We start from the raw sequence: 27,822 nt of genomic DNA on the forward strand, positions 1-27,822 counted from the left end.
GTCAGAGATTGTCTTGCTACTGCCTGGATGGAATAAAGATCTGATGGCCAATACTGGGCAGGAAGAAGAGGGCAGGGCTTCTGGGCAGAGAGAAGGATGCTGGAGAAGAAAGGAGAAGTGAGAAATTCCAGAGGGGACCCAGACAGGAGCAGACATGGACAGCAGCAGAGCAGAAGGGTAGAGAGCTCGCCACAGGGCAGCTTGTAGGTAGGAGAGCCTGGTTCAGTCAGATGAGCTAGCTGGAGAGTCGCCCAGCAAAAGGCCTAAGCTTTACACTATACTAAAGCCTCCAGGTCTTTATTTATACTGATGGTGGGTCCACAGATTGTCACAATACAGGTGATGGGCACACAACAGAGTTCTCACATCAGTTGTGACCCAAATGGCCCCTTAGCTCCAAGTGGGAGTAAATCCTACTTGACAGACGCCACACTGGCAAACCCAGGCAACCAGCTGTGTCACAGAAGGAAGAATGCTCTAGTTGGAGACTCCAGGGCTTCCCTCTGTGATGAAGAGAGTTCCGAGGCCAGGACACAGAGAGGCCCTCACAGGAGACAAGGGGTTCCCATCACTCTTGGTCAAAGTGGGGCATGGAGGGCTGAAAACTACCTCTAGGAAGGGAGAGGAGGAGGAGGAGTCCTGACCACAGGCCTGGTCCCCAGCTCACGGGACCCTGGGAGGTGCTCCTGCTGGAAGGACGCTGAGCTCACAAGGCAGCAGAGCTGACATCAGAGTGGCCGGCCTGAGAGCAGTGCTGGATCTGAAGCTCTTCTCCACAGAGGGGAACAGCGTCATCAGCAGACACCATGCAGCCCCTCTCAGACCCTCCACACACTGGGAGCATCCTCCTGCAAAGATTCCTGCTCACAGGTGAGGGAGCCAGCCCTGGGGCTAGGAGGGAGGAGGATGGGCAGGGATGAGATAGGGCCCCTTGGGGAGAACAGAACCCAAGAGAGGACACAGGCCTTCTGCTTGGTGTCTAGGAGAGGACGGGAAGAGGGACAGACGCTCCACACAGGAAGCCTTCAGTGAGGGAGAATTAGTAAGAGTTAGAAAGCTCAGTGCTCCCTGGGCGACACTAATGCTCATTTGCTTCATGGTCTTCCCCTCCCTTTTTTTTTTAATTAATTTATTCTTGTTACATCTCAATGGTTATCCCATCCCTTGTATCCTCCCATTCTTCCCTCCCTCCCATTTTCCCCTTATTCCCCTCCCCTATGACTGTTCCTGAGGGGGATTACCTCCCCCTGTATATGTTCATAGGGTATCAAGTCTCTTCTTGGTAAAACCTGCTGTCCTTCCTCTGAGTGCCACCAGGTCTCCCCCTCCAGGGGACATGGTCAAAGGTGAGGCACCAGAGTACGTGAGAAAGTCATATCCCACTCTCCACTCTACTGTGGAGAATGTCCTGTCCATTGGCTAGATCTGGGTAGGGGTTTAAAGTTTTACGGCCTGTATTGTCCTTGGCTGGTGCCTTAGTTTGAGCGGGACCCCTGGGCCCAAATCTGCCTATCATAATGTTCTACTTGTAGGTTTCTAGGACCCTCTGGATCCTTCTACTTTGCTAATCTCCCATGCTTCTCTCATCTAGAGTCCCAATAGAATGTCCTCCCCTCTGTCTCAGTTTCCTGGTAAGTGAGGCTTTCATGGGACATGCCCCTGGGGCTAATATGCAGTTATAAGTGAGTATATACCATCTGAGTCTTTCTGCTTCTGGGTTAACTCACTCATTATGATCATTTCTAGCTCAATCCATTTATCCACAAATTTCGGGAATTCCTTGTTTTTAATAGCTGAATAGTATTCCATAGACGGGCGCTGTAACCACACCAGGCTGACTCTCCACACACAAGTAAAACTGTGCTGATCAAACTCTGGACGGAAGGGATTGGGCACACACACACACACACACACACACACACACACTCACACACACACACTCACACCTGCACAGGGAGGTAAGCCTTTTTAAGATACCTGAGCTCTTAATACTGATACTCTGCAAGCTACTCCAAAACAGAGAAATGGATGGAACATTACTAAATTCTTTCTATGAGGCCATAGTCACGTTGATACCTAAACCCCACAAAGACCCAACAGAAAACAGAGAATTTCAGACCAATTTCTCTTATGAACATTGACACAAAAATACTCAATAAAATACTCGCTAAACAAATACAAGAACATATCAAAGACATCATTCCCCTTGACCAGGTAGCCTTCATCCCAGGCATGCAGGGATGGCTTAACTAAGGAAAGCCATCAGTGAAATCCACCATGTAAACAAACTGAAAGAGAAAATCACATGAGCATCTCCTTAGATGCAGAAACAGCATTTGACAAAATCCAACACCCATTCATGTTTAAAGTTCTGGACAGATCGGGAACACAAGGCACAAACCTAAAAGTAATAAAGGCCAAATACAGCCAGCCCATAGCCAACATCAAATTAAATGGAGAGACAGTCAAGGAAACTCCTCTAAAATGGGGAACCAGACCAGCCTGCCCGCTTTCTCCATATCTCTTCAATATAGTTCTTGAAGTTCTAGCCAGAGCAATAAGACATCAAAAGGAGATCAAGGCGATCCAAATGGGAAAGGAAGAAGTCAAATTATCCCTATTTGCAGATGATATGATAGTCTATATAAGTGACCCCCGAAATTCCACCAGAGAACCCTTACAGCTGATAAACACCTTCAGCAAATTGGCTGGACACAAAATTAACTCAAAAAAGTCAGTATCTTTCCTATATACAAATGACAAACACACAGAGGAAGAAATTAGGAAAACTACACCCTTCACGATAGCCACAGGCAATATAAAATATCTAGGAGTAACTATAACCAAGCAAGTGAAGGACTTGCTTGAAAAAAAAAAACTGTAATCTCTGAAGAAAGAGATTGAAGATGACACCAGAAGATGGAGGGATCTCCCTTATTTGTGGATCGGGAGAATTAACATAGTAAAAATGGCCATCTTAACAAAAGCAGTTTACAGATTAAATGCAATCCCTATCAAAATACTTACAAAGTATTTTGAAGACATTGAAAGATCAATTCTCAACTTCATATGGAAAGATCATTCTCAACAAAAAGCCCAGAATAGCTACTCCACTCCTTGGAATGAACTCAGAAAATGCTCCACCATACATACGACACAGACAAATGCACAACCATGTTCACAGATGCCTTATTCATAATAGCCAGACATGGAAACAGCTTAAGTGTCCCTCAGTAGAAGAATGGATAAAGAAACTGTGGTACATTTATACTATGGAATACTCCTCAGCTATTAAAAACAAGAAATTCCTGAAATTTGTGTACAAATGGATTAAACTGGAAATGATGATAATGAGTGAGTTCACCCAGAAGCAGAATGAGTCAAATGGTATATATTCACTTATATGTAGACACTAGCCCAAGGGACATGTCCCATGAAAGTCTTCACTTACCAGGAAAGTGGGTCAGAGGGGAGGTATCCTATTGGAACTTTAGGTGAGAGAAGCATGGGAGAATAGGGAAATAGAAGGATCCAGAGGGTCCTAGAATCCTACAAAAAGAACCCTATGCTGGGCGGATCTGGGCCCAGGGGTCCTGCTCAAACTATGGCACCAGCCAAGGACAATACATGCAGTAAACTTCAACCCCTACCCAGATGCAGCCAATGGACAGGACATTCTCCACCGTTGAGTAGAGAGTGGGGACTGACTTTCACACGAACTCTGGTGCCCCTTGATGGGGAGGCCTGGGGACACTGAGAGGAAGGATAGCAGGCTACCAAAAAGAGACTTGGTACCCTATGAGCATACACAGGGGGAAGAGGTCCCCCTTAGTCACAGACATAGGGGAGGGGAGTAGAGGGAAAGCGGGAGGGAGGGAGGAATGGGAGGATACAAGGGGTGGGCTAACAATTGAGATGCAATATGAATAAACTAATAAAATATTAAAGAAAAACGATACCTGAGCTCCAACAGAGATCACCCCAGTCTGTCCTCACAGGGCCTCATCACCCTGAGCAGAAAGAGAGCAACAAGGACATCTAGTGGCTGAGGCCAGGGGTTGACAGGAAGCAAGGAGGACACAGAACAAGGAAAGGTCGGAAGGAGATGAGCAGAAGGCTCTTAAGGAGGAATCCACAGGGGCTACACACACACACACACATATGCACGCATGCATACACACACGCACGCGCGCATGCACAGACGCACGCACGCACACACCCGTACAAACACACACATGCACAGCTGAGGGAGGCACACACTCTCTCATGACCTAGAGCTCTGCGTTTCATCTCATAGAAGGGTCTCCCACTGATGAGTTTCTCTCTTCTCCTCCCTAGCCACATTTGTAACCTGCTGGCACCTCCCTCTGAGTGTTGGAATGTCCATTCAAGTAGACCCGCCTGCACCCCTTGATGCTTGGACTGTTTATCTTTATCTCCAAGATGTACCACCTGGAACTTTCACATTTAACTGGTTCAAAGGAAGAAACTCTGACATTCAGAACCTAATTAAATCATATTCCACAAAAGAGGACAAGTTTACAACTGGAACTCAGTCCACCGGTAGAGAGGAAATGTTCAAAAATGGAACACTGAAAATACGCAATTTAGCACAGAAGGATGCTGGAGACTACCTAATGGCCTTAGTTAACGAGACTCAACAGCAAACATCTGCATATACAACACTTACATTACACCGTAAGTGATCCCCGTGGTCCCTTGCTGAGTTGGGTTCATTGCACTTCACACACACACACACACACACACACACACACACACACACACGTTCATGCTCACACAAATTCATACACACATGTTCACATACACACTCATACACACATATTTTCACACACATTCAAACCCAGGCACGTGCACACACGTGAACACACACACACATGCACACGCACCGAAACTCACATATTTACGCACCTACACACAGAGAGGGTGGGCTGCATCATGGCCCCTCACTGGGCTTACAGCACTCACTGTAGGCCACACGGTGGAAACAGTTCACAAGAGGGGCCTCCTTCCCCTGCATCCGAGCTGCACAAAGCAGGCTGGTGTGCAGGGGAAGCTCTGCCCCACACCTGCTCTCAGTCCCAGGTACATGGCTCTGAGGAGGACCCGGAGGACCCACTAAGGACTGCCTAAGGGACCTGGATCCTCACCAAGTCGGTCTTTTCCCCAAGATCTGGAGGTGGTGAGCACTGTGAGAGTTATCTAGAGATGAGACACTGATCCCAGAACACTTACCCTGCTGAAAGGAATCCAAAGCACGAGGAAGTGCAGTTGCTGAATCTGGGCCACCCAGGGCATGAGTGCTGGTCAGAGGACCAGATGCCACCTGCAGCCACATCCTCGCCTCTATGGCTGGATGCCTTTAGAAGCCTCTGGGGCCCTGGTGGGTAAGGGACTGTTCTCATGGACAGGAGACTTGGAGGAGAGACTGGTCAGTGGGTCAGAGCAACACACACAATCCTTCTCCATAAACAGAATCACAGGAATCAAGACAATGAGCAGTGAGTGCGCGCATGTGTGGGTGGAGGAACAAACAGCACTATGTCCTGAACCTTTCTGAAACTGCAAAGCAAGCAGAGCCCGGGACACTCAGAGCACACCTACTCCTGGCCCTCCTGGAGGCTGACACCTTCCTCCTCCTCCTCCTTCCCTTGTTCCCCTTCCTCATGCTCCTCTTCCCCCTCCTCTTGCTCCTCCTCCTCTGGCCTGCTGCTCCTAGGGTCCCCTTGCCCAAACACCAATCACAGGTTGGCCCTAAGGCTGCTGGGAGGTAGGAAGGGTCTTAGCATCATTCTGGTTTGCTTATATATTCTTAATTCAGTTACACACTCACACAGACATGTGTGGAGAAAGAGGAAGGGAAGGCACACGCAACAGCTCCTCTGTGGAACTCACTGGACAACCTGTGAGAGTCAGCTCCCCGTATACCATAGGGGTTCCTGGAACAGAACTCAGGACACTAGACCATGAAGCCTTCTTGCTGGCCTGTGGGATTATTCAGGGCTCTCTGGAGCTCATGGCCTATGTGGACATGGAGGTCACTGTGAGACACCTGCGTCTCTCTCTCTCTCTCTGTTACTTCTGTGCCTCTCACACCCTCTTCCCTCTCTCCAGGCAGAGGTACTGCTCCTACCTTGCCCTTCCCTGCAGTGTGTGGCTGAGCATCCATTCTTTAGGTACTGACCCCTGGGCCTGCACTCCCTCCAACAGTAGCAAAGGGCACACGCATAGGTAGAGGCCGAGGCCCCATTATGAGCCAAGGGTCCAGCAGTCAGTGTGTCTGATCCAGGGCTCTTGTGTGACCCACATGTGAAATAGGCCACAAGACAGGACAGAAAGGGTCCTTACTCTGTCTACACTGCGAGGCAATGGGTCTGAGGCAGAAGCACAGGCTGGCAAGCCACAAAGCTCCAGGCTGCTTCCCAGCATTTGGCTACTGACTGGGATTTCATCCCTATTCCAGTGGAGTTGGCACATGGTCCTCCCCTGGTTCCTAGGACCTTAAAGGGGAGCCGGTCCCATCAGTGCCAGGGTGGGCCTACCCTCCCGGGCAGGCAGCTGACGTTTCAGGATGTCGCTGTAGTGACATGTGAGTCCTCTCAGACAGTAGTATGCTGAAGGTGATGTCAATTCTAACTGTCCCACTGGGGAGACCCTGAGACAGCTCCAGGGGGATTTCTGGGGTCAAAGGTAAAGAGATAAAGCTTTTCACATGCATTTATTGGCTCCTGTGCACTTTGCCTGACTCGCCAGAGCAGCTGGGGACATCCACTCCTTGAAGTACTAACACGACAGTACAAGTCCCTACATTCATCCCTTTCTATAGTAGACACCTCGAGCGTGTGTCGGATCAGTTCAGCCCCCACAACAAAACTCCCAGGTCTCTCTGGACAAGAACCATGTCAATCAGGCCACATTCCGCATCCCCCATTCATCATCTGTCACCCTGCAGGACTTCAGAGCTTGGCCTGGGACTGGCTGCACGCTGTAGAGAGAGCTTCCTTCCTGGAATTGCCTTTAGAACCTGGTGTCAATAGCAGTTCTCACGCACTGTAAACAGTTACCGTCTGAATGTCCCTCCCAGATCTGTCAGCACACAAGGCACATGAGGGCCCGAGTTCACAAGTCCCTGTTCTGTGTGGTGCGTCAGTCACATCTGCACGGGAAAACATGCATCTGCAGTGCAGGAAAGAGCACGTGGTCCTCTGTCTCAAAAACAGGATCAGGATCTACTCAAGAACTGTCTGTCTTGCTCACTCTGCTAACAATTTTTTGGGGTCATGACTCCATTGGCTCAATGACCACAAAAGAGCTGAGAGCACAGGCTGTGGTCCAGGGTGACCACTGCACCAAAATGCCAGGCCTGCTTCAGGTCTTCTGTGAGTGACCTCTGACCACACACCCAGACTTGGGTCAGGCTGTGGGATCACCTCAGGGTGAAAGAACAATGGGAAGTCCCTTCATGGAGCACCAGTGGGACAGCCTTGAAAACAAAGCCTCAGGGGACTCATGCAGAGGCTGAGCAGTGGAGAGTGCCCCATCCTGAGGGACTCAAGCACCCCATGACCTAAGGTCAGGCAGCGCAGCCCGGGAGAGCCAGGTGGGACTGCTGCTGCCGTTCCTGGGTCAGTCCACAGCCAAACACGGCAAATCAGCTCATGTGTGGGGAAGCCAGTTCTTCTCCCACACCCGGTGCAGGTGGGCCCAGGGGCTGAGTGCCCAGAGCCTCGTGCATCTGTTCGGGCTCCATCCCTCCTGGGTGGATGGGTGGGAGAGGCCCACGCTGTGAGGAGATGACTTTCCATGTATCCAGACACCTCACTGTCCGTTCTTTCCTGTTATCTATGCAGCTCTCATCTACGATCTCCAAATTTCATCCAATCAACTCATGGCTGTGGAATATCAAACCAATATTGAACTGAATTGTAGGCCTCGGTATAATAATACATCCATCACATGGCAGCTAAATGGGAGTGACCCTACAAAGGATCCAGATGTCATCAAATCTGAGGATAACGTGACTCTCACTATAAATAAAATCACAAGGAAATTCAGAGGATACCACACCTGTTTTGCTTCGAACCCAAGAAGCAGTAAAGAAAGTAACAAACTGTGGCTGGAAATTTTCTGTGAGTAACTTCAGTTTCCCCAGGGTCCCACCTGCCCAGACGCATACAGATGCTCTGTGTCCATACTGCACAGCGCTCAGGGCCATGACGTCAGGTCTTGATCCTGAGCTCCCCGGGGTGGGATGCCATGTGTTCACACACATCCTGGTAGGCCAAGCCTTCCGACAGAGAGGGGGAAGGGTGCTTTTGTGTGGAGAGGCTCAGGACCACTCTGGGGGATGGAAAGCTAGGGTGGGCGCCTGCAAAGGTTCAGTGTGCAGGGTGTGGGTGGGATCCCCTCTGTGTGTGGAATGTGAGAGAGGCACCTGGGCCTTGTCAGGCCATTGCTCTGCAGCTATTGTAATTGCCTGCCCTGCTTGACACATGATAGAAAGCTAGGTTGTCACCTGACTCAGGGATACACTGGCCTTCTGCACAACAGGATCTTTCTTTGTCCTCTCATGTCATCACGTATCTTCCTCTTTCCTCCAGACGGCCCAGATAAGCCCACAGTGTCTCCTAACGTCACTGAATACATGGCAGGATCAGACATACACCTAACCTGTGCGGCAACTTCTAATCCAGAGGCAATGTTTTGGTGGTTTTACAAGAAGAGGAGAATTTCAACTTCAAAAGAAGTAAAAATCAGTAATGCTACAAAGGATAAAAGTGGATATTATAACTGCACTGTGTATAATCAGGAGACTGGATACAGAAATTCCACAGGCATGACAATTACAGTCTATGGTAAGTGGCTGAGTGGAGCCTCAGGGCAATTCTCTGGAGTGGTTTCTGGTTCTATGTGAGCAAAGGGGAGGAAGGAACACCATAGCTGGTGTCCACAGTCACAAGTAAATTCCAATCTTCCGGTGAGATTCCCTGACTCAGGAGACACTCTCTTACCCTAAGCAAGCTGACCACTCCCTGCAGGCTTCGTGAGAGACTGTCCCAAGAATTAAGATGGAGGGCAACTGAGGGACCCACCTGACATTGACCCCTGGACTCCATACTCAGGTCCACATATAACGCAGCTTTACACGCACGTGCACAAATTCACACACAAAACCAAAACAACCTAATTATACTTGAAAACTTTGCATCTGCGGTGGTTAATGGGGTCACTATGACCACATCTGGCACCTGGGCTTGTCTCTAGGGATTACCTAGATGAGGGTAACTGTGGTAGGAGCCCCATGCTGAATGTGGGCAGGACTCTTCCACTGGCTGGATTCCCAGACTGAATCAAAACAGAAAGCCATGGGAGCATCAACAGTCATCACATTCTGCTTCCTAACTGGACACACGTGGCCAGCCTCCTCCTGCTCCTGCTGCCCACATCTTCCCTACTATGCTGCACTGCATCACCTGGTGTTGAAGCCCAGACACACCCTTCCTTAAGATGAGGAGAAAGTGTGACAGGGACCAACAGGCCGCCGACCATGCACTGGGGATGCAGAGGAAGGAAGAGCCAGAGTTCAAGGGCATCTTCAGATACACAACAAGTTCAAGGCCAGATTCGCCTCTGTGAAACACTGCCTCAACAGAGCAAACAGAGTATCAAGGGAATGAAAACATCTTATTTTGATATATGACTAGAATTGCAGAAATGTAATAAATAATCACAAAAGAAGAATGGAATGCCAGCATTAAAGAAGACAGAAGAAGTTAATGGAACTGAGAATAAAAGAGCCCTACTAAGAAATCAAGTAAATGAAGATATCCCTTCTTCAAAAGACATGAAATTAACATGACCATGGGGAAACAAAGCCAAAGAAAGAGATACTGTGAATAGTTCAGAGGGATGTGAAAAGGCATTAGACTTGGAGAGGACAGTTAAGAAATGCGCTGAAAATGCCCATGCTAAAAAGCTGAAAATGAAGAAGGGATAGACCTTCACACAGAGATGCTAAAATCAACTGAGAGGTAGAAGGCAATTATGCAGACCTATCACGTGTGATGGGAGTAAAAGTATAGTTGAAACTCTCCCCAAAGAGAAGCCGAAGTCTGGGTGAATTGCACCCGACACGTGCAGAAGATCTAGGACATGGAGACGTGGGTCAGTGCTTAAGAGGTCCTGCAGCTCTGGCAGAGAACCCAAGTTCACTTCCCACACCTCTGTCGTTCAGCTGACAACCAAGTGTTATTGCAGTTGAGGGCATCTGATGCCCTCTTCTGGCATCCACACTCACCATTTATACATGGTCCACACCCCCACACGTGCACACACATCGTATTCAAACATAAGAGAAAAGTTTTAGATATAATAAAGACGTAAGAGAAGCCCTGACAGCAATGCTCCCCAAACTACTGCATGAAACAGGGAGGGGGATGGTTCCTCTTCATAACCATCTTCACTGGACTTACATCCACCCAAGGAAAGAGCAGTGCTGTTCTGTGAGGACAGTGTCAGCATATGGGGATGCAACCCACATGTGCATGTGCACAGCTCCATCAGGGCCAGGACCCTGGACTGAATATAAAGACAGGAGGAGAAGGCACAGGCATTGGCATCCATGTCTCCTCTCGTGGAGAGTTTCCTGCAGGCTGAACCCCTCCCTGTTCCCAGAATAATGACTTCCTGCCCTTTTGATTCTGATCAAGTCCTGCCACGTGGCTGGTGCCTCAGCTCAGCTCCCATGCTTCTGTCAAAAAATCAATTTCTGGGAGATTAATATCCTCCTCCTGCTCAATGAGCATTTCCTTTAAAGTCCTGTTAGATTTCCCCACAGTTGCTTGTCCTGTAACATTGGAAGATGCAGCTGTAACAGTTTCTAAGCCATAGGGTCAAAAATACTGTTGCACTGTACTGGATACATATGGCTGAGCATCACAAGCTTTAATCTGCAAAGGCATCTTTAACATAGTCAACATCTCTAATAAGGGCGCAATGTCAGAATCTTTTCAGAATTCAAGGCAGAAGCTCATTGAAATTCAGAAGATGCATCAATAGCATGATGTACCAACACGTATACGTATCTTCATTCTCTAAACACTACAAATAAAACACGTAGTCTATTGTATGCCGTTGCTCTAAGTTAGCAGCAATAACCAGAATCTGGATTCTTAACTCAGTATACTGTATCTTGACGGGCTGCCATTCTAATTCCCCAAACCTTTGTGGATTTCTCCCATCCGGAAGTGTCCCCCTTGATGCCATTGCAAGTTGGAGAGTGCATTCCTCTGAAGGCCTCTATTTCGACTCAAAGAATCCTCCAGCCTCTGTTCTATGGCCTGTGACCTAGAATCTGTCTCAGTCCTTTTTTTCTCCAAATCTGTCTTATTTTGTTCCCTCCTACAGAGGAAACAGAAAACTAATTGTCACTGAAAACACAATTTGCTGATAAGCGAAGCAAACTCATATAGAATGGAGATGTACTGTGATACTGTGATTTCCTACATTTTCAACACGGGAAATAACTTTTTAAAAATGATCTCTCCCCCCAAAGGACTTCACTTTCCTAATTTCAAGACAAATATTTCCCCTATGACTTCTTTATACCCAGCTTCCTGTCCCGGGTTCTGTTTTCAAAACCGGCTCAGACACCTGGGCCTTCATAGTTTTTAGCTTGAGCTGCCCTTAGCCCCACCCCAGCCATTCACTGCTGCTTAGACCAAGCCTTAAAGGGCAAAGCCTCCTGCCATGACCATACTGCATGAAGGGTGGTCCTACCTTGTTACAAACTGTTTGCTGGCTTCTCAGTGGTGTCTGCTAGCCAGCCCTGCAGTGGCTGGCCCAGACAACTGTGCTCTCCACCTGCCTCAAGTGCCTGGACTTGCCCAAGAGAATGCTACACAGCCCTGGCCTCCACCTGCTCAGCCAGCTGTTCATAGGCCATGTTCCCCTGGTCTGCCAGCCACTAAGACAGTTCTTAACGGGTCCATACCTGCCTTTCTGACCTGGCTCCCATGTCTGGAACTTTTGGCCTAAGCCTGAATCTAGTGTCCTAATCTTGGATTATGTGGCTGACAGTGGACATCATTATGGTGTGGGATATTAGTTGTACCCCTGTTCCCAGAATAACAACTCTGAGAGTCCAAATATATTTACATGCACCTTGGCCATGAACTTTGTCTTGTTCTATGAGTAGCTCAAAGCTTAATGTCTCATTTATTCAAATCTACGTTCTGTGGCATGTCTGGTTAATCTGCTCAGCCACCATGCCTCTCCTCCTTGTTGTTCCCAGATGAAGTTTCACTTTCCTGGCCCTATCCCAGAATCCTTTCTTCCTACTGCAACTCAGGTGACATATCCATACAGTACACAAGGAGATTCTCTTCACACTCAGCATCCTCACAGCAGCTGCTTGCCACTCTACCACACCAGCCCCAAATGTTCACTGTGTCCCCTCAGACAAAAGCCAAAGTGAGCCCTTCCTTCCATTACACTTCTCAGGAATTTGTTCAGAGAAACAGAGGTAACTTGTTCAGGAAGAATCTACCGGCGCCTTCTGATAAATGTTTGTTACCCAATCCGATACCAGTGGGGGCAAGGACATACCTATGCAGGAATTGAACACTATGTTAAAGAGATCAGCAGATTTGGTTCCACTTGCATCTAGGGATGCAAGGAGGGGTCAGTCCTTGACTCTCAAAGATGTAATGAACCACAAACACAGAGTCAAGACAGAGATCACGTAGACATCTCAAGAACTATAAAAGACCTTGGGTAGGGTTCACCTTCATGATAAATCCACAGACAAACTACGACAGGCTAACTGATGGCCATAGCACACACATGCACACAACACTGCAAAAACAATAGCAGAGGCAGCAGTGACATCGCTTCCTCTAAAATCAGGAGTGAGAAAGGTTGCAGGCTCTCTCTAGTCTTACTCAGTGTAGTGCTGGTCTGTTTTACAAGAGCAACAAGGTCAGGGAAAGACCCAAAGGGAAAAGTGGACGATGGGAGCAGTCAAGATAGCTCTATCTGAGGACAAACGGTCTTGAGGTTAAACGATCCTGAAGATGCCAACGAAAAGCTGTCGATGATAAACAGTTTGAGGAAGCAGAGTCCACACAGTCAGAAGCTCCTCTGGGTACCACTTAGTGTAACATCAAGAGAGTATTGGCAGATTGTCCTGTCGGCTCTTGTGTGTTGGGAGCTGAGTCTGAGACAGACTCAAGTATGTTAATTCCAAAGTCCCGCTGACTCTGACCCACAGACAAGCTGGCCCCAGTGGATGTGTAACAGGGAGAAAAGAAAACAGCAAACAACTAACGGTGTCAGAAAGACACTGCTACTGCCAGTGGTATTGCTGTTGGTAATGGTGCTCGTCATCAGGCCTGAGCACCCGAGAGGGATCCCCGGATCCCAGTTAGTGATGGGTGCAGAGGTGCTCGTGGAACTCACCCCTTTCTGCTCGACTGTGGGATACACACCTCTGTGCCTGGGAGATGCCAATGGAAAATTCTATCAGGAGACCACACGGACATAATGAAAAGACTTTGATGTGGGAAAAAATGATTGGTAGGGAAGAGCGGCACCTGAAGGGGGAAGGAGGGAGACATCAGAGGGCTGAGGTCAAAACAACCAGAAAACATAATGTGCATAGATGACATCATCAACAAACAAGCTGAATTTAAAAATCATTCAAAGGGATCTGGAGAGTTGGCTCAGTGAGGAGCGAGTTCAATTGTCAGCACCACATGGCAGTTCAGATCTGTCCATGACTCCAGTTCCAGGGAATCAGATGCCTCCTTCAGGCCTCCGTGTGCACAAAGCAAACACATGGTACACAGAAGTATGTAGGAGCAAAACACACATACACACAAAAGAAAACAAATGATTTAAAAAGCATCTGGAAGAGCCAGATATGATGGTTGCACACCATTAATCCCATGCTCAGGATCTCCCAAGCAGGTGGATCTCCAAGAGGTCCCAGGCCAATTCAGTCTACACAATGAATTCTAGGACGGCCAGAGCTACATCGAGAGACCCTGTCTCAGAAAAGAAAGCTAAATTTAACGGGATTAGAAATGATTTTCAACAGTTGAGAAAACAGTCACAAACATCTTTCTGACATTTCAACAAGGAATGGAAGACATCTGAACAGTCAAAGTGTCTGCCAAGTGTGTCAAACTTGACCACGGTGGACAAGCAGCACTATCCACCCTTCAGAGCAGACTGATGAGCACCTCCTCCTCATTATGAGAAGTGTGAGTTCACCTTTAGGAAATGCTAACATCACACACACCAAAGAACTGTTTTACACACAGTTCTTCATGACTGGCTATCAGTAAAAATTTGAATCACATATGAGCCTTATGTACCCATATCCCCAGGTCATAAGAAATATTTCTCAGGAGAAAAGAGGCCACAACAGGAAAATGCTTAGGAAGTCCTGGCATAGAGAGAGATGGTGCAGGGATGAATTCAGACAGCTACAGCCACCTGCTTGTCAAGGAAGATGTCAGAACATACAGTGGAGGAATGACACCCTCCCAACAAAAGGGCGAGGGGATCTGCATGTCCACACCAGGAAGAAGAAAAGAGACCCCCACCTCACACTCTGTACAGGAGTCAGTTCAGGGGTCTGGGACACACCAGGAAGCCTGGGGTTTGCTCCCCAGCAGCGCATGAGCCAAGCATGGTTGTACATACAGGTACTCCCCGTCCTTGTGGGTAGAAAAGCAAGAGCATCAGATGTTTTAGCTCTTCCTTGACAACACAGCAAGTCTGACCACCCTCGCTTACCTGAAACCCTGCTTCAGAAACATTCCCAGTGGCTTAAAGACCTTATGTGAGGAAGAATGGGGAAATAGTAGGACCCATAGGGTCCTGGAAACCTACAAGAAGAACTTTATGACAGGCAGATCTGGGTCCTGGGGTCCTCCTCAAACTAAGGCACCAGCCAAGAAGAATATAGGCAGTAAACTTCGAACCCCTACCAAGACCTAGCCGACGAACACGATATTCTCCAACGTTGAGTGGAGAGTGAGATCTGACTCACACGAACTCTGGTGCGCCTTTTCTGACCATGTCCCATGGTTGGGGAGGCCTGACCACACTCAGAGGAGGTATAGCAAGTTACCAAGAAGAGACTAGATATCCTAAGAGCATATATAGGGGGAGGAGGTCTCCCTCAATCACAGACATAGGGGAGGGGAGAAGGGGGGAAGTGGGAGGGAGGGAAGAATGGGAGGAAAGAGGGGAAGGGCTAATAATCCAGATGTAATACGAATAAATTAATAATAAAAAAAGCCCTTATGTGAGGCATGAAACAGAAAGACCTACGAAACCTCAGGAAGAACTCACAATATGAGCGCAGCAAAGGCATGCTGAGAATGAGTGGCAGAGCAGAGAGCAACAGGCAACCTTGGCAAGGAGTCTGTGAAATTTCAAAAGCTATCACAGCAGTCATTAAAATACAGCAACAGTCTTCATAATGGGGGAGGTATATTCTTATGCAAATAGGACACTACTACTGAGAATATATGAGGAATTCAAGGGGCCCAGGTATGACTCATTGGATAATCTGCTTCCTATGCAAGCAAGAGGACCTGAGTTCTGATGTGCAGCAATCATGTGAAAGCTGGAAACAGTATGTGGATCTCAATTCTTCTCTTCCTCCCTATGCACACATGAGGATGTGCAGCCACTCACACATGGACACACATCAACACACACACACACACACACACACACACACACACACAAAGAAATTCTGTCAGAACAATTGAAGGGTTTGTTTTATTTTATGGAAATAAAATTTTTTCCGTATGGATGTGGCTTGCCTGGAACTCACTACGGACACCAACCAGGCTGGCCTTGAAGCCAGAGACCAATTGCCTATGCACCCTAAGACCTTGGATTAAAGGTGTATACAACTACCACCTGGCACCCTAAAAATGTAAAAGAACAAAAGTCTATCTTCCCATAAACAAGTGGCATAATGGATGGAGAAAACACAAATAGCCATCAAGATCCTGGGAAACATTTATCCATGGAGATCACAGGGCCTGCCAGTCAGACTGGCTGTGGAGAGAGCAAGTGCTGATACGTGTTGGTTAGGGTGCTGGGCAGAAGGAAGATGTGTGTACCGCACAGTGGACTTTCTATTACTGCACCTGCCCATCAGGACTGAGGTCCATCAACACCTAAATCTATAACCACCATATCATTCAGCTGCCCCTCCCCTGGGAGTTTACCTAAGTCGGCACATCAGTTACCTGCACACCCGTGTTCACTGTGGCACTACTGAGAATACACATCCATACATCCGTGTGCGTGCATATGCATACACGTATGTAAGTATGAATGTGAGGCCGGAATGTCGGGGCCAGGTACGTTTTGCTGGGTGAAGTGGATGAGCAAGAATGCATGGGGAGAAATGAGAGTAAAGATGTAGGAATGTGAGTGCCCTTCAATATCCACATAGGAAAAGTCCTAATGAAACTATTGTGTTGATGACAGTTTAACATGAATAAATGTGAAGGAATCAGAGGGGGAAACCTCATCTCATGTGGAGCATGTCGGGAGCCTGGGTATTGAAGAAGTGTATTCCAACAGACAAATTCCAGAGATAAGCCAGGGCATGGCCTAAGTGTCCTGGGCCTCGCTCACTACAGACTGTCTCGTGGGGGGGGGGGGACGGGGAGAATGTGGGCCCCAAGAACTCCTGAAACCTGTGAGAAAGGACTCTTCTCAGTTGTCCTCATCCTCTGTTTGTCCACAGAGCTGCTAACAAGGCCTGAAATCCAATATGATTTCAAGATTTATAGAGAAGGAGATACTTTGGACATGACCTGCAAGGGAGTGGGCAGCAAAATCCGCGTCTCATGGTTGCGGGATGAAAAACCACTGCAATTGGAGCCTTCAAGAATGAAGCTCTTGGAAACAAACAGAAGGATGGTCATAGAAACACTCACACAGGAGGATACTGGGAAGTACCAGTGCGTGCTTTCCAATGAGTCCGCCTCCATGAAGAGTGAACCATTATACCTGGTTGTGAACAGTGAGTGACCCCTCTTCTCTCCTCTTAGATTGTACTGGAGGATTCTCTCTTTCATTATTTCATGATGACACGAGACCCATGGTGCATGTGTGGAGGTCAGAGAACAGCAATATGAAGTCGGTTTTCTCCTTCCACCTCTACCTGGGTTTCAAGGAGTGAACTCAGATCATCAAATGTGTGCACTGAGCTAATGTACCCACTGTACCATCATCTCCAGGGTCTTTTACTGGGGGAATTTGCTTTTAGCGATGCTGTGACAAATTGATGTCAGACACAGGCAGATGACAGACTATCTGTAGAGACACCCATATAATGATGCATGGTACCCTCCACTACAACCCCACACCTGGGAGAACGAGGCAGGAGAGTAGGCCAGCCTGGGCTTCAGAGCATCACACTGTCCCTAAATTGTTTGTGTACAAATAAAACCCAAACAGTAAACCCAATTACTATGTGGCTAGGAGGTAAGCTCTGAGCCAGCCCTGTGACCCTTGGTATTCATGGGTAACTGGCTCCAGGAGACCTACAGATATCAGAATCTGTGGGTGTTCTTATTTCCATGCAAGTCTCTATGTCATCCCACACACAGTGCATCATGTTCAGATTGTAGCACGTGACACAACACCAGGACTAGGCAAAGAGCACCACTCTGTTAGTGAGAAACGATGCCAGGAAAGGTCTGTGCCGTTTTTAGTGCAGAGACAACTGTTCTGAAATGTTTGTGCTGTTGGGGTCCTTTTGTTTGCTTTTGGAGAACAGTGTCCCATGCAGACCAGCATCCTCACTGGAAGGAGATGATGACTGTCCGGAACTCTGTTCACAGTGATGACAAGACAGAGACTACTAGGCTTAGGCTCTGCCATGGAGCTCTGCTGAGCCCTGGTGGTCTTTCCTGAGCTGTGACAAACTCTGAGATGGGCTTCACAGTGATGTAACTACCTCTGAGTCACCCATCCTGTTAGTCTCACTAAGGTTCCCTCAGCCACACTCAACTCAGCTGTTCAGTTGGTCTGTTGTAGCTGCCATCTGTGTGGTGGAATGGCATCTCTTCACAGCTCCCAGGAAGAGTCACACAATATGATCCCATGTGTAACTGAGATCCTGGGCAAGGCTTAGTTCACTTAGCATAGTACCCTCCAGGTCCACCCATGGTCTCAAAACACAGACTCTACTTCTTTCAAAGCTCAACGGTATTACAGCATATGTGTCACATTGTCTTTATCCACTCGTCCACGGATGGACACTTAGGTGCCATGTCTTACTTCCTCTAGTGATAAAGCAAGGAATATAAATACATGCTATCTCTCCAGCAGATCATCAGTCCCTCTGTCTTTCACATCCCAGAGTGGGATTGCTGGATCACACAGCTGAAAATGCCTTTCATGAGCAGATAAGTCTGTTCTCACGAGGCCTAATTCATTTTCTGATTATTGTTGCCACCTCTGCTTTTGTGTCACAGTCAAGAGGGTCACACTCAAACCCAACATCATGGAGCTTACATCACAGAGTCCCTTGTAAAGCTTTTATAGCTTTAGATCTCGTATTTAGATCCTGGATCCACGTGGAGTCTATGTTTGTACACGGCAGTAAGGAACAGGCCTCGGCCATGTCACAGGCCCTTTCCTGAGCATCCTCTGCACATTCAACTCTTAGCCTACTCGCAAGATCAATGCACACAGTGTGGACCGGGACAGCCGACTATTCTGACTGGTGTCTTTCTTGTTCAAGTTCTGCTGGATTTGCTGGTGGTGGTTTTGGTTGTTTTTGAGATGTGGGGTGTTAGGACTTAGCTCTTCTGCCTAGGACCTCACTTGCTAGTCCAGCCTGCTCTTGGGCTCATGGCAATGCTCTTGCCTCAGTCTTTTAATTCTTGGGGTTATATAAATGAAACCTCATCGACGGGTCCATATTTCTTTTAGTGGTTTTAGGTTGCTATTGTTTTGTTCCTTTGTTTATTTGCTTCTGCATGGAGGTCTGTGATGTCTACTTTTATATCAACTTGGCTCAACCTAACTCATTTGGGAAGATGGAACCTCCATTGAGAAAATCCTCCCTTGCACCTGAGTGGCCTGTGGTGTAACCTGTGGGGCATTTCTTGATGATGATTGATGTGGGAGGGTCTAGCTCCCTAGGGACAATGCTGAGCCAGGGGAGGTGGTCCTGGTTTGCCTAGGAAAGTCAACACAGTAAGCCAGGAACAACAGCAGCGTTCTTCCATGCCTTCTGCATCAGCCCCTATCTCTACACTGCTGCCTTCTGTTCCTGCCCTGACTTCCCTGAATACTACACTCTAAGCTGTAAGAGGAACTAAGTCCTCTCTCCCCCAAGTTCATTTTGTTCATGACATTTTATCACAGCAACAAAGACCCTAACCAGGACAGAGTCCCTGTGAGGAACAAGTGACAATTTAGAAGCCACTAAACCAATGCATACTTTCAATTAACTCCTGGCCACAAAGAGCCAGACAGGTGAACATTCATGAATGTTCATGAGCACCAGCATCAGGACAAGGAGAATAAGATGACATCATTTAAGAACTCTCATTTTAACATAAAGACTGCTGTAGGCGTTCCCTGTCTTCAGAGCTTTCTGAGGACTCTGAGGTGATGTGATGGAGGCTACAGCAGTGTGAAGCACATGCTCTTTTCCCTCCACAGGCAAGGATTTGAGGGAAGATAAACGGGCAGCCTAGACACACAGTGCTTGTGGGAGAGCTGGGAGTCTATGCCCCACTTATTGCCTCACCTCTGCTAACCTTTCTTACAGGAAGTGTGTTCCCCAAAGGAACAAACAGACCACACACCATCAGCGGTGCCTTTCCAGCTGCCCAGTGAGGATGGACTTAATGATATTCCTCTCCTTGTTTCTCCCCATGACAGACAAAGCAATGGCCACAGAATTGACAACACCTCCCATACAGCACATACAGCAAGAACAGCAAGGAAAGCAGCATCCCTCAAAGTGGGGTATTATCGCAATTGTTGCTCAAGGTCTGCTGGCATTGCTTGTGTTAATGTTCGTATTTGGTTTCCTGTTAAGGAGCAGGTACAGTGACTTTTCTCTACATTATCACCTGGTCTCTGGGCTCTTCTTTTCCCCTTTGCTTTGGGGCTGCTTCTCAAGGATTCCTTCTAGTTGTCACATCCCTGCCTCCCTGTCTCCTGTACCCATTGTTTGTTGGTCACAGTCACTCCCATCCCTGTGAAGTTTAGAGTGACAGGTGAATTGTCCTCCTATATCAGCAGGAAGCAAGAGAAGGACCAAAACCTAAACGAAATAAAGGAGGAAGGAAAACAAACAGAGGGTGAAGCGAAACCAACAAAGGTTGAAGAAAAGCAAACAAAGGATGAAGGAAACCAACCACAGGTTGAAGAAAAGAAACCAGGGCCTGAAGAAAAACAAACAAAAGTTGAAGAAAAGCAAAAACAGGATGAAGGAAAACAAGTGAAAAATGTTAAACCACCCCAAAAAGAGAAACCTCAAAAGATGCCTAAGGTGAAGGTTTAGTCATTCCAGCAGCAGAGGAGGGAGGAGGGGCTGAAGGCTGTCTAGTGAAGGCTCAAGGGTCACAGTTCTAAACAATCACTGAGGATAAAGAACAGGCCAACGGGGGACAAAGGGTGTGTGTGTGAAAATAGAATGTGCAGAGCACTGAAAAGAAGAAATCATCAGGACTGGGCTTTCTTCACCCCCCAAGTACCATCCCCAGCTCCACAAACAAAAGTAGAAAAAAGGACAGGGTGAAAGAAGAAACGCTAGGAGGGCCCCGGTTAGTTGGGAAAGGAGGCAGCAACAAGAAGGGCAGCAGCAGCCATGGTGTGAACTCAAGCAAGGACACCAAGCAGGAATCACCAGCTCCCAGGGTCCTTCCCAACTCAGGAACCAAACAACACTGACAGTGTCTCCCCTTTATTTAGGCCAAGAAGTAACAGCCTTCTCAGTGAGGACAACCCGACACTGTCCACACAAAGTAAGTAAAGTAACGTAAAGTAGTATGAAGTGTCCTTCCCCGTCTCTTTTGATTAGTTTTTGTTGAAAGTCTGTTTTATTAGATACCGAGACCGCTACTCCATGCTGTTCCTTTGGTCATTCTTCTTGGAATTCCTTTTTCCAGACCTTTACTCTAAGGTAATGTTTACCTTTATTGCTGAGGTGTGTTTCTAGCATGCAGCAAAATGATGGGCCCTGTTTTTGTATCCATTCTGTTAGCCTGTGTCTCTTTTTTGAGTGGTTGAGGCCATTGATGTTGAGGGATATTAATGACCAGTGGTTGTTGGTCCTGTTTTTTTTTTTAATGTTGTTAGTGGTAGAGTGTGTGTGTGAACTTCCTTTCTTTTGGTGTTGTGGATGTGGGATTATCCTTTATTATCCTGGGTAAAGTTAGCCCTGTTGGGTTGGAGTTTCCCTTCCAAAGTCTTGTGTAGGGCTGGATTCGTGGTTAGGTACTGTTTAAACTTGGTTTCTTGTGGAATATCTTGTGTGGGTTTTTTTTTCCATTTGTGTTGATTGACAGTTTTGTTGGGTATAATAGTCTAGGGTGACTTCTGTGGTCTCTTAGTGTCTGCATGACATCCATCCAGGCCCTTCTGGGCCTTTCATAATCTCTGTTGAGAAATCAGGTGTAATTCTGAGAGGTTTGCCTTCAAATGGGACTTAGCATTTTTCTCGTGCAGCTTTTAATATTCTTTATGTGCTCTGTACATTTAGTGTTTTTGTTTTGTTTTCTGGTACAATCTATCTGGAAATATCTACCAGGAACTCACCAGGCTTCCCCTCCACTTTAAGGGTTACCCTGGGCTCGAGGAGGGAGGTGCACCACACCCGATCCCCTCTAGTTGCTCGTCTCATCCAGAACCATGACGCCCTTTGGCAGCCCCTCTCCTGTTTTGGGGGGCATTCCTTAGCCCAGTGGCCCTCCTCTTTGGAGTAAGCACATTGAGTCTCTCCAAACCGGGGCTGCTCCCTGCACTCCCCCTTACCTTGTCCCTCTGCCTCAGTCTGTTTCAGTTAAGGTTCACATTCCTTTGGTTCGCCCTCAGTGGTGGCCAACAGGATCCGAGCCAACTTTTTGGTCTGATGGTTGTCAGCCTTTTCCTGCGTTTCCTCTGACATTTCCCTTACTGTACACTCTTTCTGCTACTGCCACTGAGTCCTGAATATTCTGTTTTCCTAGTATGTCTATTGTCTGTAACTCTTTCCTGATATCTGGTGCCGCCTGGTTGGCAAAGTGTATCATTATGGCTGCTTTCGTCTCCATCACTTCCAGGTCCATAGGCATATATCTAGGGAAATGATCCTGGCTCCTCGCTAGGAAGACTGCAGGGCCTTCCTCTGCCCCCTGCTTATATACATCTCCTGCCTTGGCCAAATTAGTGTGCTTCTGAGCAGCCACTTTGAGACCTCCCAACAGAGCCTGGTGATTAATCCAGCTCCTCTCCTTACTTTGTGCCAGGCTGAAGTCCCAGTCAGGTCAGGACAGATGAAAGTTGTTGATAGTGTCAAGATTGGTATGGTAGTAGGTTGACCCTTGTCTCCAGGACCCAATTCCCTGGCCTCCTTCTGGATTCTCTGTCATTCGTCTGTGGTGAACAAGATCTTGAGGAGTTGCTGACAGTCATGCCGAGTGGGCTGATGGGTAATTAGGACAGTTTCTAAAAGGTTAATTAAATCCCTAGGTCCCTAGGGTTATCTGAACACTTGCACGCTGAGCATACCAGTTATAATGATCACTGGTGGCAAAGGGCCAAGGGTGGTAGGGTTGATTGCCATGCTCATCAGGTGGCCCCACTGCCACCCCCAACCTTGTCCTGCACGCATTCTCTGCCTCTGGCCTCTCTACAGTGCTGTGGGGGAATAGGGGTAGGTTGGGAGGGAGGGAGAAAATGAGTTCTTCTTCGGTTCCTCTTTGGAGGACCAGGTAGAGTGGCACGGTCAGCTTAGTTTTGGTTTGTCTTTTCCCACCACGTCCTCTGGGAGTCTGTTCATAGGCTGCCAAGACTACCTCAGGCTGCCGTTTCTGTGGAAGCAAGAAGGGCTTGACCCAGGCAGGAGACTCACAAATCAGATTTTCCCAGGTGACAATGTTAAAGGACCTGGTCAGGGTGTCCCTGTCAGGATGAAACATGGTTTCTTAGACACTCCTCGTGGTCTCTAAATCAAAGGTTCCTATGGGTGGCCATCTTACCCCAAAAGTGGGCCACTTCGAGCTACAGAGAATCATGAATCTATAGCCTTTTTAACTTAGTAACTTAGATTATGAGCTCCCTAACTTCCTGAAAATGTTCCATCATGAGAGTTAAAAGGGTGGATGCAGTCTGTGCCATCATTTCAGTCCAGTTCAACAGACAATAATAAATGACAGATAGACAAACAGACAGACAGACAGACATGAGGGACAGATAGAGCCTAAAACAGAACATCCCTCCTCTTCATTAGAGGCAAAACCAAAAGTAAGATGATGGCCTCACACCATTCCACAGGAGCAACCCACTACTTCCTCTAGGACACTCAGTCCCCTCCAACGGGGGCACTCCGTCCCCTCTAGAAGGGCCTGGAACGTCTTCTGGATCCCTCTTGGTAGCCTTCCTGCAACTTGCCCACTTAGACCCTCTGCCAACCTGCTCAGAAAATGGGACCCAAAATTTCACACAGACAATTTCACAGACATAGAGACACTTACTGGCTGATGTCAACATTCCAGTAACGGGGAGGTTGTTGGTTGGGGGAGGCGGTCTTGGAGATCCTGATAAGTCCCAAATGTTGAACCCAGGTTGCAAGGAACCCAAAAGTCCACCAAGGAGCCATTACTGATGGGAATACAGGAGAGTAATTTTATTGAAGCTCAAACAGGGGCTCACAACAGTCACTAACACAGCAGAGTAGGATGGAAAGTCTCGAGCTCCAAATCAGCAGGGATTTAATTGGGGTTACAGCCAGGTTTGGAGAATTCCAGATTGTCAGTTCTCTGACTGATTGAAATTTTAACAAGTATTGGGTGATAGAAACTGACTGATTCTGTCTGGAGGGCCAAACCATAATTGTTTTACTCAAGCTATTCAAAACAACCCTTGGGTCATCTCTAGGTATTTACTGTTGCTAGGGGTGATGGTTACATGGCACCAGGGGCTGGCAGGCAGCAATTGTTGAATAGAATATCTGGGCCATGTGGTAATCTCCAGGTATTTACTGATTGGTCCTTTGCTAGGGCTGATGGTGAAACTAGGGCAGAGCCCGTAGTTTAAGCAAACCTTCGTGGGTTTTGAAATTTTCTTGAAGCCAGGCCTCGGGGCACACACATTTAATCCCAGAACTCAGGAAACAGAGGCAGCTGGATTGATGTGAGTCCGAGGACAGACTGGTCTACAAAGTGAGTCCAGGACAGCCAAGGCTACACAGAGAAACCCTGTCTCAAAAATCTACCAAAAAAAAAAAAAAAAAAAAAGAAGGAATGAGGGGATCTCCTTGAAACTGGAGTTCCTGCCCAGGTCAATTGCCCTTAAAATGGAGTCTTTTTCATAAATGGGGTTACATGGGCTTCACACTAGGCAAGAAGGGCCGGTGGGAACCATTTTTTCAGGAGCCAGTTCCTCATCCTAATGCCTTCCCTGCAGCCTGTGAAGGTCCTGGACATTCATTCTCCCTGAGGAGATACTCTGTTGTGTGTTCTGGGTGTCATGGCCACTGTGTTCCTCCTCCACACAGGAGCATGTCACCAACAAACACACTGAGAGGGAAGAATAAGCAAGGCTTTGTGGACTGGGAGAACTCCTGCACTGAATAACCCAGGCCTCTGTCCTTGTTACCTCTCCTCTGGTCCTAATAAGCTGCATCTGTAAAGCAGATGATGTAGGATGCACATTCTCTACCAACCATGAGCATCACCAACCCTCAGCCCCACCCCACATCTACACCACCCACTGCCACCTCCTTCAGCTGCAAATCACAAGCTTTGCACTTCCATGGCCTGGTGACTCTTCTCTTGCTTCCACAGGTCACAGACCCCATGACAGCTCTCCTAATGAGGTGAGTGTTGCCACTTGCACTGCCTGTTTCCTCTCAGATGTCTCTGCAGACTGGGGTCTCTTGGAGCCACAGCTGTGAGATCCACTCTGCGACCTTAGTCCCTCCTGCAGCAGACAAGGAGCTTCGCCTCTTTCTTCCTTGGCCTGCTCACCTGCATTCCCTCTACTACAGAACGAGGTTAAAGGGTGGGAAGAGCTAGCAGCTCTGTAGCTCCCAGCACAGACCCAAACAAGGAAGGCCACACCCTTCTCCCTTGTCTAGCCTCATCTGGACCTGCTCTGGCCTTCAAAGCAAGGATTCCATTCACAGCAGTGAGAGGGGCAGGTTCAGGGACCTCACTCTGTCCCCTCCTCTGCCCTGCACCCTGGTCCCTTGTCATCTGACAGATGAATCCACACAAGGCACAGGGCATTGGATAGGAGACTGGCCGGTTTCTTAGAGAAAGACAGGAGGCTTGATCAAGAGTGAGGTTGGGTGTCACCCAAAGGGCCCACTGCCGATGGAAGGCCCTCAAGAGCAAGGACAATGGACAGGGGCCCCCAGGCTGCGTGTTAAATTAGGCTCTGTACTGCTTTCTAATGTCTCTGGCACAGATGACCTGCTTTCCTGTTCAGTAGATCGACAGACCCTATAGGCTCCCTCTTAATAGAGAGGATGCTGGTGAGCCTTGTGTTCTTAGCAACTAAGAAGTCATCCTAGGAACTTAAAAGAGATGAAAAGTCTGGACATGGAGTGCCATTGCAGGAGGGCTTGCCTGAGTGTACAAAGGTCCTGGTATGATCAAACAGCAGCATGTAAGGCAGGAATGTGCTGCACTCACAGCACTCTAGGCCCTGAGAAGCATGGGTCACATGGGACCCAATTCTCTCTCTCTCTCTCTCTCTCTCTCTCTCTCTCTCTCTCTCTCTCTCTCTCTCTCTCTCACACACACACACACACACACACACACACACACACATACACACACACACACATGCACGCATGCACACACACACACATGCACGCATGCACACACACAGGGAAAGAGTCAGAGAGAGTGAGGAGGGACTCGCAAGTTGTTTTCTATCTATCTATCTATCTATCTATCTATCTACAATCTATCATCTCTATATTTGTGTATGTATGTATCTGTGTACCTATGTATCTATCTGTCTATCTACCTACCTCCCTATCTCCCCCTCAGCCAACTGTACTGATCGCTGCTCATCCTTTTCAGGTGGATGGAGCTTCATATTATTTCCGGAAGACCAACGCCCAGCGACCCACACCACCAACTTCAGTGTCCCCATCCCCATTACCAAGAGCAATGGCCTTGCAAAGTAAAACCACATCGATGGGACCTGTCCTGTTAGCTGCACTGCTCATGTATTCTCAGGCTCCTGCCTCTCACTAGGGGGAAAAGGGAGGAGAAGCCCTCACCCACACAACTCTGCAGCCCGGGCTTCAGAGTCAACAGAGAGAGAGGCAGTTAACCGAATAGGTGGCCAGGGGGCTAGCGGGCAAGGGATTGCTGGTGAAGCACTTTGCCCTCTAGACCACAACAGCAAGAGTGCTTTAGTGGGTCCACTGTAGCAGAGAATACTGGGCTGTATTCGGGTGACCACTGACCATCCAGGTGACTCTTTATGTCTGCAGATTCCTGGAATGTGATCTCTGGCATTGGAAGGACGACTTGTGTACAGTTCTGGGAGTCTAGTGCGAGTCTCTCTGCACATATGTCCTGTCATGCTGTACACATAGGGGCCTTGAAACCAAGGGTCCTGCACCTGGAACAGTCCTGGTTGGTGACAGTGTGCTCCTGGGCTAAGGCTCTGGTCATCAGCAGCTGGGCTGCAGCTCTCCGTGCTGGAGAGCTATGAGCTCCCATGCATGTCCATTTGGGATTCCCGCACTGTGCAGTCTCCCCACCCCTCAGCTGTGACTTCTTCTCTAGTCCCACAAACCTAAGTGACCCAAGCCACCAGCAAGTGCCTGAGGCACTGCGCGACTTTTGCCCACTCTGTGTTCTCAGGTCTTCCTTGCCACCGCTGTCTCCTTAGCTCCCTGAGCCTAGCTCTTCCGCCTACTGGGGAGTATCCAGTCCTGTTACACAGCCCAGACTTCCTCTCTTGCTCGCATTCCCCACTGTCTTCACCACCAAGCATTGCATGATCCTCCATTCTAATTCCATCTGTCTCCCTGTACGCCTCTGCCCACAACTGTGGCGGGAGAGTAGAGGATGAAAAGGCTGCATCAAGAAAGAGGGAGAAGTCTGTCCCCACCGGCCTTCATACAGTAGCGAGTGCTCAAGAGATGCCTGGCAGAGGAGGTGGAGAGTTGGGTCCCTGCATGTCTGATCTGAGGCAGCTTAAAAGGACAGAAACAGAAAAATGGAGGCTTTGACCATTTGCTGGTGGGACCACAATCATTGGTAGACTCAGCAATGGGATATCATCACAACCACATGACTGTTTGACTCTATCTGTGCTAAAAGATGGCTACAATCCTTTACATATTAGGTGACACAGCTGCAGCAAGTTTCCTCTCTTTTGAGAGGCCTGGAATGGCCGAAAGGGAAGCTGGGAAGTGTAGTCCGTTAACAGGAAACTATCATTCCCAGTTCTAAGGTGATATAGAAAAATGAGGAACAGGGGCATCAACTCCGTCTTAGCGGGTTCCTGATAGGGAGGGTCTTTGATGGAGGGCAGGAGGTCTGGGCCACTGAAGAGGGGTCCTCTGGT

The 27,822-nt window shown here is 48.1% G+C and overlaps 1 protein-coding gene across 2 annotated transcripts; it reads left to right on the forward strand.

Moving 5' to 3' along the window:
• Positions 1 to 460: 460 nt before the first annotated feature.
• Positions 461 to 27,073, forward strand: LOC311591350 (cell adhesion molecule CEACAM6-like). 2 transcript variants are annotated; one of them, XM_084770868.1, is made up of 10 exons: positions 461 to 870; positions 4,339 to 4,698; positions 7,869 to 8,147; positions 8,619 to 8,873; positions 16,802 to 17,080; positions 19,960 to 20,125; positions 20,326 to 20,575; positions 20,998 to 21,050; positions 25,071 to 25,102; positions 26,319 to 27,073. In XM_084770868.1, the coding sequence occupies exons 1-8, from the start codon at positions 807 to 809 to the stop codon at positions 21,007 to 21,009; spliced, it is 1,665 nt and encodes a 554-aa protein (XP_084626994.1). In that variant the 5' UTR covers positions 461 to 806; the 3' UTR covers positions 21,010 to 21,050; positions 25,071 to 25,102; positions 26,319 to 27,073. The 2 variants fall into 2 exon arrangements, with proteins under 2 accessions (XP_084626994.1, XP_084626993.1); XM_084770867.1 differs by having other exon boundaries at positions 469 to 870; positions 20,323 to 20,575; positions 26,319 to 27,067.
• Positions 27,074 to 27,822: the final 749 nt, after the last annotated feature.

Source organism: Acomys minous (assembly GCF_964271855.1).
Source record: "Acomys minous genome assembly, chromosome: 20".
NCBI classification, from domain to species: Eukaryota; Metazoa; Chordata; class Mammalia; order Rodentia; family Muridae; genus Acomys; species Acomys minous.